This window comes from Mobula hypostoma, chromosome 12 (genome assembly GCF_963921235.1).
Source record: "Mobula hypostoma chromosome 12, sMobHyp1.1, whole genome shotgun sequence".
In the NCBI taxonomy this organism is placed as follows: Eukaryota; Metazoa; Chordata; class Chondrichthyes; order Myliobatiformes; family Myliobatidae; genus Mobula; species Mobula hypostoma.
This window is the reverse complement of record NC_086108.1, coordinates 34,089,544-34,101,974: the sequence shown is the minus strand read 5'-3', so window position 1 is coordinate 34,101,974 and position 12,431 is coordinate 34,089,544. Positions and strand designations below refer to the sequence as shown.

The 12,431-nt window shown below is 40.6% G+C and overlaps 1 protein-coding gene across 1 annotated transcript in view; it reads right to left on the bottom strand.

Annotated features, from left to right (window-relative positions):
* LOC134354692 (regulator of G-protein signaling 5-like) overlaps window positions 1-12,431 on the bottom strand; it is a 45,912-nt gene that overhangs the window by 16,836 nt on the left and 16,645 nt on the right. Inside the window, exon 2 of the mRNA XM_063063830.1 lies at window positions 1,353-1,463. Within this exon, the coding sequence (XP_062919900.1) occupies window positions 1,353-1,463 (111 nt within the window). The remainder of the gene's footprint in view (window positions 1-1,352; window positions 1,464-12,431) is intronic.

Here is a 12,431-nt window from a genome sequence, read left to right as displayed (position 1 = left end):
CCAGCACCTCTGCCCCAGGGCACCACTGCTCAATACAAGAGGACATAGCTTTAAGGTAAGGGGTGGGAAGTTCAAGGGGGATATTAGAGGAAAGTTTTTAACTCAGAGAGTGGTTGGTGCCTGGAATGCACTGCCAGAGTCAGTGGTGGAGGCAGATACACTAGTGAAATTTAAGAGACTACTAGACAGGTATATGGAGGAATTTAAGGTGGTGGGGGGTTATATGGGAGGCAGGGTTTAAGGGGCTGCACATCATTATGGGCCAAAGGGCCTGTGCAGTGCTGTACTATTCTATGTTCTCTTAACGCATCCAGAGGTGCCCAAGCCAATTCTTCCAATTTATGGAAGTTTTCAGCATAGTTCATCTGTGATGAAGAGGTAAACGGACAATTGATCACTTCCTGTCTGTAACCAGATTCCGATCTTACCATCCAAATGAACCCATCCTTTCAAATGTGAAATCCATCATCCTACCTATGAACAGTGGTATATTCCTTGTACTGTAACATTTATCAGCTAGTTGAATTGTTTATGTTAAATCCCAACGGCAACATGGAGCTTGAACACCCATGGTGGTTTGTGAGTTTGGGTCAATCTTTTCCATGTGGCACAATTTTATTTCATGTCATTGTGAAAGGGCCAGTGCGTAGAAGACAGTGAGGGAGGAACATGGCTGACTCAAATTGAATTAAGTAACTTTCTTTTTCAACGTTTATAACATGAAATCTACTGTCACCCTCAGGAGGGAAATGGGTAAATATTTAGTGAGGGAAAACTCGTATAGCACCAGAGAAGGGGCCCGAACATGGAAATACTCAGGGCTGCTCTGGTAAAGAATCAGCAAGGACACAATGGACTGAATTGTCACCTTGCCTGCTGTAATCATGCCATGATATTTTGCCAGAACTACAGAAGGGATCACTTCTGCCATAATACTGCCCTGTTTGCACTCAAAATCCAGATCTAATTGTGAGACCAAAAATGATGAAATGAGAAGCCCTTTCCACTTACCCTCAAAGGTGCGTTCCTTCCAATTTACTCACCCCACCAGAAGTAAACAGTAATATTTTTGATGATTTCCATTAAAATGGTAAAAAAAATTTAGGATGACCAAAATTATTTTTACCTCATATGTGTTATGTATGGCAGATGTTGGTGCTGAGGTTAGGAGATGGTGAGTATTTAGGAGGACCGCTGGAAGAAGGAAAGCCTCTAACGTACTGTATCTTTGTGCCTTCTTGGTCATTATGTGCCTCGTTGCCTTACTTCCCTACTTCTAACAACCGAACTCCATCCCACTCCCTTCCTTTACTGTCCAATTCCTTCATTCAAATAGAACAAATATTCATTACCTCAGAGGCTTAGCTGGCTTCTCCGCTTTATCAGAATATGGGATGATGTAGTCACTGATGATTTCCGGCTTCTGCAGCAGGATTCCTAACTTTGTTTTTATTCCTTTGGCCCTAGGAAGATAATACAGAAAAGTTAGCATCGCTGCAGTTCATTCGATAAAATTTATGCACTTGCAATACTCTTCCCAGCCATTGTGGAGACAATTGGGTAATTCTCCTGGCAATCAAATAGAAGCAAACAACAGATATTTTGTGTGTGATTTCCAAGGTACTATCCTCCACTCAATAAAATTTTCTGGAGAAATATTTTTTTATTGAGACAAGTTGATATGGCTTCTGGTACAAGTTTTGCTTCTATGATATCTTAAATATCATGCCTGTTTTGCTGCTGCCGCTACTGTGTGATCCGAAATCTTCGGAGGGGAAGGCCCCGAATCCCCGGCTTTGCTTGTTGCTTGGCGGCCGGGGCCGAGGTCGAAGCGCTTGGCAGAGATGGTGCTTGATGCTCAGTGTCGGAGGGCTGGTCGGAGGCTCGAAGTCTGCGGACACACTCAGAGTCGGCTGTGGTCAGGTGCTTCCAGGATGCTGCATCGGCAGATTTGCGGTGCTGGAGGCTCATGGCAGGGAGAGTTTCTCTCTTCTACCATCTGCGTGAGATATTGGGGCTATTCGGATTTTGAGACTTTTTTTTTACCATGCCCATGGTCTGCTCTTATCAAATTACAGTATTGCATTGCACTGTTGTAACTATATGTTATAATTATGTGGTTTTTGTCAGTTTTAGTCTTGGTCTGTCTTGTGTTTCGGTGATATCATACTGGAAGAACGTTGTATCATTTTTTAATGCATGCATTTCTAAATGACAATAAATGCAGACTGAGTGTCCCCATAATCTAAAATATATTGGTTTCTGAATGGATATCTATTTAATAAAATGTCACAAAAAAAGGGGGACAGAAGGAGCAAAGTGTGATGGATTACATATATCTAGCATGTAATCCATCACACTTCATGCTACCTAATAGATATCATACATTCTGACTGCAAATTGCTCAGTTCATCGAGTGAATATTCCACAAGAATCGCATCACAAAGGACCTGTCCCTTCAGCCTAACACATCCAAAATCTTCAGAGTTTCTCGTGTTTGTAAAACATCCATGCTAACCTTTGTGCCATCCCAAAATATTACGTTCCTTCTCAAGAGCAAATGAGGTCAGTAAAAGCTGCTACAATGCCATGACCTTCCAGCCAATTTATACCCCTGAAGCAGAAAACTGCTCAATGTACCACATTACATCACACCTCTCATTCATTCAAAGTGCAACAAGAGTGGAGAGGGAGGGAGGAATGCAGTTAATCCTTCACGTCTACGCCCTTTCAACAAAACTGGAAAAACAAGTTTATTTCAAGTGGTGGCATTGGGGTGCACAGAAAACAAAGGAAATGCCTGTGATGTGATCGAATTTGGACATCATTAGGATACTCTGCATTCACCCATTTGCTCTTTCCAGCTACACACTGGCTGTACGTTGGGAGAAATGAAGTCTTTCTGCCTCCAGTCGCGGCCAGAGCTGATGCGCCATTCCCATTATACAATGTGCATGCTAGACACATAAGAAAAGATGCAATCCAAACGAAATTCTCTTTTTCATTTGGTCTCTAAAAAGAAAGCTCTCTTTAAACATAGACTCAGTGACTGCTATGGCGTACCAATGGACAGTAATTTGTCAGGTGTTCGAACATGCAAGTGTTTACCTGATGCTAATAGACACCGTGAGATACTGAGTCAATGCTGATGAGTCCCAAAGCTAGTTCATCCCACCTGTAGCTGGACTAGTTGAGAATTTCATGGAGGAGTCTCACACATTGTCGATGGGCACAGCAAGGCAGGCAGATCTGTGGAACACTCTGCTAGTATAGAGAGTAGTCCAGAAATGGTTGTGTAGAGGGCCATGCAAACCATGCTGGGAACTTTGACATGGTGCCCAGGGTATATTAGGGGATTTACCCAGTTCTAGCTGAATTCCTTGCTGGGCCGTGTCAGAGTCAACCAAACCAGTGCCCTGGATTCTAGTCAAGAATCCCTTCTCTGAAGGGTTTTAGTGAACTAAGTAGATTTTTTTTTAATGAATACTTGTGGTTTTGCATTTCTTATTACTTATAAATGGTCATTTTAAAACTAGGCTATTAATTTAATTCAAATTCCAAGCTGCCATGGAACCTTAGGCTGTGGATCTTTAGTGATGTTATGAGTGCACCATAGGTATTGAGAGCTGTCGATTGTCTCCAGGTCTGGCAGTTGAGTCCCAGTGATGTGCTGAGCTGTCTGAATGACTGTTGGAGTGCTTTGTAATCTGCCTGCTTAAACTAAGGTACCACACTGTCACTCCATAAGTCAGTATGTTCTCTCTTGCACCTAAAAGTTGGTCAGCGATTTTGGACCACCATGATGCTCTTCCCACTCATATGATTCCAGCAGGTGTTTAGTCTTCAGTTGCTATTACCCTCACCAATGTAACATCTAGCATGTGTTACGTAGTGCATATGAGGCACCATTATGGACCTACATGTTCCTGCAGTGCTCAAAAATAGAGACTGATGAGTCTAATTCACTTTCAAGATCTGCATGTTTAACAATCAAGAGGTTTACAAACAACGCTTTGGACAGCTGCCCCCTCGCATGTTGAAATTTCAACTATTTTAATGTTTATCTCAGATTTAAGATTCCTTAAAACAGTTTTTTGAATAATAAACACATTAACATTGGTGGTTTAAGTACTATTTGAACAACTACTTTTGTTTGCTATCAAGCACTGTTTACAAATGCACAGACTTAAAACATAGCAACAGATATATAAAAAAATGAAATGTTTAAACATTATTGCTCAGAAAAAGCTGGAAGTCCAATTTCAAAATGTGGCTGACCAAATGTAGCCCACTTGGTAAGCCTCAGGCTCGCTCAACTCGCTTTCGTCTAGAGGGAGCAGCTTTTGGCCCCGCCAAACTGGGTAACTAAGTTTGTGTGGATGCTGTGTGATGTACCCCACCCCGCCAAATAACAGACAACACACCATATACGATTAGTTTGATACAAAATAGCGAAGTTACATTGTTACAGTTGGTGAAGCCATCCTTGGTTAACTGTACAGATTTGGTCCCCTTATTGAGAAAAGGATATACTAGCTTAGGACACAGTCCAGATGAAGTCCTCAGGATAATTCTTGGGATGAGAAGGTAATCCTGTCATGAGCCACTGAGGAAGTTGGATCTGTGTGCTTTAGTGTTTTGAAAAATAAGGGGTAATCATTTTGAAACCTTAAGATACTTTCATGTGCAGGAGAGTGTCAAACAAGGGAACATAGAAAATAGAATTCAGAAGGATGATGTGGGATCTCATTGAAAGCTACTGAATACTGAAAATCCTGGAGACGGTGGACGTGGAGAGTATGCTATCTAAGGGCACAGCCTCAGAATAAAAGGAATGTCTTTTTAAAATCGAGATGAGGAAGGAATTCTTCAGCCGTTGGATGATGAATCTGGAATTCCTTACCAGCGAGGCAGAGATTGATAAGTTCTTGAGTAGTAAAGAGGTTAAGAGTTATAAGGAGAAGGCATGAGAATGGATTTGAAAAAACAATTAACCATGATTGAATGGCAGAGCAGACTCAATGGGCCAAATGGCCCAACTCTATTCCTGGATCATATAGCCCTTTGGTCTTCTAAAGGTAAAGAAAAACTGGTGTTTGAAGGTAGTTCATCTTGCAGAGGGCTGTGGAATTCCCTATCCCATTTGGTTATACAATCTAGATCACTGTAGATATTTAAAGGGGAGCTAGAGATGTAATTGACATCAATAGAGAACTCTTGCCAAAAGGGAATAGAGGCCTGGGGTGATCAGCCACCACTTCTTTGGCAAATTTGATGGACCAGGTGGCCTACTCTTGTTCCTATATTTTTATGATATTGCGCATCAAATACATGAAGACTCCAATAAACTTGTGAACTATATATGGAAATGGCAAATGAACGTCATCGAGCTAAGAACACAGAGGTACAATTTGTTCGGAGAAAAAGCAGGTCATCTATTGCAAAGTAGAACAGCAGTAGGCAAGTATGGCACAGAAACAAAAATACAAAATTGTTGGCCAAAGAACTTGTTTCTAAGATCTTAGTTCCAGGTTCTATCAAGGAAATCAGCATGATGTAAGTCAAAGGCTGGAACTCAGAGTACAACCAAGGAATCAGAGAATGCTGTCAAAATACCAAAACCACATTTTTGCCTTGAAAACAATATATGAATCTGGATATAAAATGGGATAATGGAACATCAGCTAATCAGATGAAGCTGGCCAGCATCTCCCATGTTAGGGAGTCTGTAACTGATAAAGAATGTGGACACTGTGATAGAAGGCGAGGTGCCAAAATAAAATGCAATGAATACCTTTACAAAAGAAGAAGATTCTGGCTTCTTTTGTAAAATTAAAGAGTTTCAAGATGCTAATTTTAACCCATTTAATGCTACAAGTTGGGAGGAATTTAAGGGCAGATAAATTGTTTGTCTACTACGACACAAAGCTTTGGTTTCAGCCAAGGAAACATCCGTATGATACCCACAATGTCAAGCTTGCAAATAAATTTATGATTCAAAATATTAAGTGAGAAAGAAACAGAGCAAACAACTCAGGTCAATTATCTTTGATCTGAATGGTCATCCATACCTGACACTAACCTGGTTTCTATCCCCATAATAGACATTGTTTAAAACACATTTGGACAAGTACATAGGTAGAACAGGTCTAGAGCAGGGGTTCCCAACCTTTTTTATACCAGGTACCAATGCCAGTAAGCAAGGGGTCCGTTCACCGCAGGTTGGAAACTCCTGGTTTAGAGGGATATGGCTAAGCTCAGAGGAATAGATTGGCTCAAATTCACAAGGATCAGCTTTATTCATCACATACATTTACATGTATTAGGGAATTTGCTGTGCTGCATTGGAAATGCCATGAACCAAAAATGACAATAACAACATTCTACAATTGCAGAGAATAAAGAATAATAAAAAATAAAGTTAGAATTATGGATATGGAATAAAATGCATGCACAATGTAAACAGAATTATAAAAAATGGTTGTAAGTGTTTATGTGCAGTGCAGTGGCTGAGTAATAGATAGAAGGGGTTGGCTAACTGGAATGGTTGACTTGGGCTAAGATGGTCACCATGGACGAGTCGGGCTGAAGGGCCTGTTTTTGTGCCATATAGATCTGTGATTAATAACCAGTGAGCCTATTGGATGTTTTGCTGCATTCCCTGCTTTTACTTCACTCTCTAATGTCTGTTTGCTTTTGGTGACTCAAAGAAAAACATACATAGTTTGAGGCAGTGAATGAAAATTTCCAGCTCGGCTTTGCATTGCAAATTCAGGTGAAAGGGAAAAGCATAAGAGCAGAAGCAAACAACTGCAATTCAGCCTCTCACACCTGCTCCCTCCATGGCTGATCTTTTACCCAACCGTTACTCTTCTGCATCAATCCAATATCACTGCATTCCCCTTAATAGGTTTAATATTGGTGTATGCCCTAATCTCTTAGAATTGACAGACACATATGGGACCAAGCATAACCTGTGCACATATTAACTAAATGCAGAGGCCATCTAATCCTGCAGAGTTTTTACATGTTTAATGAAAGGATTAAAAGCTCTGCTTGTTTATTCACATTTTATAAAGCAACAGATTGAAATGTGACCATTCATTTCATCTCTATTAAATCTCCGATTTACAATTATCATGTTGACAATGCTCTTTCCTCTGAGGCTTAAGTGAAGAATAGCGGAGATACACTTCCTTCTTTTACATATGAAATAAGAATCATTGAACTCCAAATGGATAGTACTACAACAAAAGATAATTTATCTCATTGCATTAGTCACACAGTTGTAAAACCTAGAAACAAGACCTTCAGGGTATCGTGTCTCAACTGACCATCATGCCTATTGGTACTACCACACTTGGCTGTGTTAATTCCATGTCTATCTATGGTTTGTTTATTCAAATACCTCTCAAGATGTCTGTCAAATGGTGTTACTCTTCCTGCCTCCACTCTGTCCACTTGATTCAACTACCAATAACACTTTGTGAAACATTAAACCCACAGATCCCTTTTAAGCTTCCTCATTTGTACCATAAAGTTGATCCCCCACAGCATTATTTGCCACCACCATGGTTATTTGCCCCACCCATGACTCAATTCTATATACGTATATTATGTCACACCTCAACCTCCTTCACTCTAGGGAAAAAGGACTTAGCTTATCCATCATCTCCTTGTAACACAAGCACTTCAATTCAAGAAACATCCTTATGAGTCTTTTCTGCTCCTTCACTAGCTTAATCACACCTTTCCTACTGTGTGGTGACCAGAACTTCACACAACATTCCAAACCAACATATCGTATGGATGTAACAAGACACTCCAACTCTTCATCGCCAAGAAGGCAAGCATGCCATATAGCTTCATCAATCCATGTTCCAGCTCACCAGCCTGATGTCTCTGACTTATCCCTGCTACCCTTCTTAAATAAAGGCACAGCATTATTGGTCCTCCAGTCTTCCAGTAGCTCACCTGAGGCTAATGAAGATACAAGAATCTCAGTGAAAACACCAGCAATCTCCTCTTATCTCTCATAACCTCACTGGATACACCTTGTCAGGCCCTAGGGATTTATCCACTTTGATACAGTTCAAGAACACCAACACTTTCTCCATTGTAATATTGATATATATATACTGAGATATCATTGTTCTGTCTCCTGAACACAATGAACATACTCTCATTCTACAGCAGCAAATACAGACAAGTGTTCTTCATGATAGATAATATTAACCAATAATAATTCTGCTTCTGTGTATACCAAAAATAACCAATTGATTCCATACCACATCAGTTTGGCTATACGAGGAATGTGACAATTCTCCTTCAATGATTAAGTATCAATATCTAACCAATAACAGGCAGGCTGAAACTTTATGTGAAGTGAGAATAATATTTCAAAGTAGAAAAGGGAAAATATGTTGTACCAGAGTTCCAACAATTTATTCTTATCCAGATCCTGAAAGGAACTTATATATTTCTATTGAACACTAATTCTGCAAGATTTGTGTATTAAATGTACTTTTTTTTTAATGCCTCTCTTTATTAAAGTGAAGTTCCTTGTTCCATTTTGGTAGTCTGTGCTTCATTTTGATTTGGTATTAAAAAAGCTTTAGATCAGATATTTGTATGAATTATATTAAAATGTTTCATAGTTCGAACATCTCTAGATTATTTCCCATCATATGGGGAAATTCCTTGTGACAGATGTATATTGAATGTTATAATTCCCCACGAAAGTTTCCATGATATGTTGTTGATCCTCCTCCCATCTGGATGTAAAATGGATAACCCCACAGCTTCAGAACCAGAAAGACGAAAATGCAATCCCTTCCTTCCCCTCTCCTGGCTTAACCAGTGCAGCAACTTTCCTCCTAGGCTCAAAAGAAGCTGCACTTCATGTTAAATAGTGCCAGGGGACTCCTGATAGCAGAACAGAGGCATTGCCCACAGGAATACTGGAAAGAACGAACTCACTTGAAACACACGCGTGCAAAAGAAACCCATCAAATCTTCTTCAGTCATCAAATTTCAGACTCCAGTATAGCAGATTGATATTTCACAGCAACAAACAGGAAAAGAGGATGACAGACAGGCAGAGTCAGGTAGAGGAGGTGAGCGGAGGCAGAGTTGGAAGACTGTGGCAGGTGATTGATAGACAGAGGCACTACCTGCCTGTCACCTTACACCATTCACCTAGGAAATTCCTTTTCGGCGCACTCTTTCTCTCTATGGTGACTACCTTGCCTCTCCACTCTCAGTCCTACACAGGGCTTTGACCTGAAACACTCACAAGTTCTTTCCTCCCACAGATACAACCCAATTCGCTGAGTTCCCCTAACAGATTGTCTGTTGCTCCAAATTTCAGCATCTGCAGTTTCTTATGTCCCCACTGATGTTTCACAGGCTTCTTCGACATGGGCTAGTTGTGGCTGCTTGTAATTTTCCGGCACCATCTAAGTTAATAGCCGCGTCATAGAGGAGGCTCAATTAGCAGCTCATTGCCTAGGAGTTATAGGGTTTTGGATTCAAGTCCAACATTTACTAGCTAATACAAACTCTAGTCTGGAATTCAAGGATAATAGTACAGGGGTTCTGCATTACCAGAAATACCTACTGCGGCTGAGATGTTAAAGTTAGGTCTGGAGTTGCTGGCTCAATTTGAGAGGTATTAAAGAGTTAGCAGCAACAATCTCAAAGTCCATTTATTGATCATTTTGTGAAATTGCATGGGACAACAAAACTGCGTGTTCTACTGAAAAGTTGTTGATACAGTACTTCGCAAAAGTCTTAGGCATGATTATATATATATATATATATAGAGAGAGAGAGCGAGAGAGAGAGAGAGGTTGCCTAAGACCTTTGCACAGTACTGTAGGAATTTTACGTATTGCACTGTACTGCTGCCATGAAAGAAAAAAACAAGTTTCATGATGTGTGTGATGATAAGCCTGATTCTCTATTGTGGATTGAGTAAGGGAAGGGCGCAGAGAGAGGGGAATCATGGTTGGAGAAAGGGGGAGGGAAGGGAGTGGGAAGTATATATTTTTTATTTATATATACACACACACACACACACACACACACACACACACACACACACACACATATACCTAAGACTTTTGAACAGTACTGTAGATCTTACATGTATGTTACCAGCTTTGCTGGGAATTGGGTGAAAACACAGATTATGGCTCACAATTTCAAATTGTCCTGCTTAAAGTAGCAAAGAAATGCCATTAGCAGAATAGAACATGATAAATGCACTGGGAAAGCAACAACATTTGTATGTAACTAAATCTCAATAAGTGCAGAGCAAGCTTGCCAAAATTTAAATACACAGTTTCTCTGATGATTCTGTTGACTGCTTATAATAAACTATCATCTTAAAATATTTTTGTTTGGCTCAGCCTGTCTCCAACGCTGTCTGCATTACAGACAAGCAGTTGTTCCAGTTTCGCAAATATACCATCTTGCCATATCCTCTTAATTTTGTTTCTTACAGCCACCTTAATCTGTCTTTAAATATTGACACAACTTCTGATTTAATCACTAACTTTATGCATAAACAATTCGCTTGCTTTCTGCCCTGAATCTCCAGCATTTTAATCTTCATTCTGGGTTAAAGTCACTTCACAAGGAAATGCCTTTGTTGAGCTCAAATGTTACTGCAGTTCGTGCAAATGCAAATTGGATGCCCATCCAAGAGTTCACAAGACTAGCAAGAGGGCAGCAAAGTTGGAATGGTCTTTGAGGTGCAATGTGAACTCTGCTTCTCTCCCCATGTATGCCATCTGATCTCCTGAGTATCTTCAGCATTTTATCGTTTCATTGTGACTGTGTTAGCAATGATTCCACAGTGTAAATTTGAGTAGGAATGCACTCAATTTATCACTGCTACCAACACAGAACAGTAATTAGAGGAGGCTAATAGACCCTTAAATGCACACTCCCCATGGCAACTAGCTAGAAGCACCAGGCATCTGTTGCTTCTAGCTAGACAAGCTGGAGCAAGCATTGGGCAGGACCAAGAGTGTCTGAAAAACGCACTGAAGTGTGGATGAATAAAGTACTACACAAGCAATGGAAAAACATCAAAAAAAATCATATCATCTTTTTGGCAGCATCTCTTTTATACACATGCGCATTCCTTGCCTCTCATAACCACTCATACATCCCCTGTACATAAGTTGAACCAGTGCATTTCTGTAAAACAAAAAGACATTTGCTTCATTTTCTCCACTGAGGTAGAAACTGGCAAGCTTGTGAAGAAAGCCATCCAGCCTATAGGCATGTAGGGGTGTTTGTGTGTGGTTGTGTAAGGGTGGTTAGGGTACTTAAAAACACAGGGCTCACCACAGTGGAGGAGAGGGCCTGCCCCTTGATGAGCGGAGGGACCCCAGAGGCTCCTGTTAAATGAATTCCTCAGTACTTAAATCCTAATTTGTTAAATGCGAATTTGAACAGTCCGAGTGCTTTGCAAGGTATGTGACCAGTGTCCAGTTTTAGATTGCCGTGTGCTAGTCCCACCATTTGCACAAAGGCCTTTGAAATACTGTCAAAGTCCAGAACTCATTTGGCTTTATAAATTTTTATTTTGTGCACCACATAGTGGTTGTTTTCTAGACCCAGGAGATCAAATTTACAGTGGCATGCAGAAGTTTGGGCACCCCTGGTTAAAATTTCTGTTAGTGTGAATAGCTAAGCGAGTAAAAGATGACCTGATTTCCAAAAGGCATAAAGTTAAAGATGATACATTTCTATAATATTTTAAGCAAGGTTACTTTTTTATTTCCATCTTTTACAGTTTCAAAATAACAAAAAAGGAAAAGGGCCTCAAGCAAAAGTTTGGGCACCCTGCATGGTCAGTACTTAGTAACACACCTTTTGGCATGTATCACAGCTTGTAAATGCTTTCTGTAGCCAGCTAAGAGTCTTTCAATTCTTGTTTAGTGAATTTTCGTCCATTCTTCCCTGCAAAAGGCCTCTAGTTCTGTGAGATTCTTGGGCCGTCTTGCATGCACTGCTCTTTTGAGGTCTGTCTACAGATTCTCGATGATGTTTAGGTCAGGGGACTGTGAGGGCCATGGCAAAACCTTCAGCTTGCACCTCTTGAGGTACTCCATTGTGGATTTTGAGGTGTGTTTAGGATCATTATCCTGTTGTAGAAGCCATCCTCTTTTCATCTTCGGCTTTTTTAAAGACAGTGTGATGTCTGCTTCCAGAATTTGCTGGTATTTAATTGAATTCATTCTTGCCTCTACCAGTGAAATGTTCCCCGTGCCACTGGTGCAACACAAGCCCAAAGCATGATTGATCCATGCCCCCCCCCCGCTGTGCCCCCCCCCCGCATTGTTTCCAAAATGCATCAGGCTTGTTTAGATGTTCCTTTGCAAACTTCTGATGGTGAATTTTGTCGTGAGGTCATG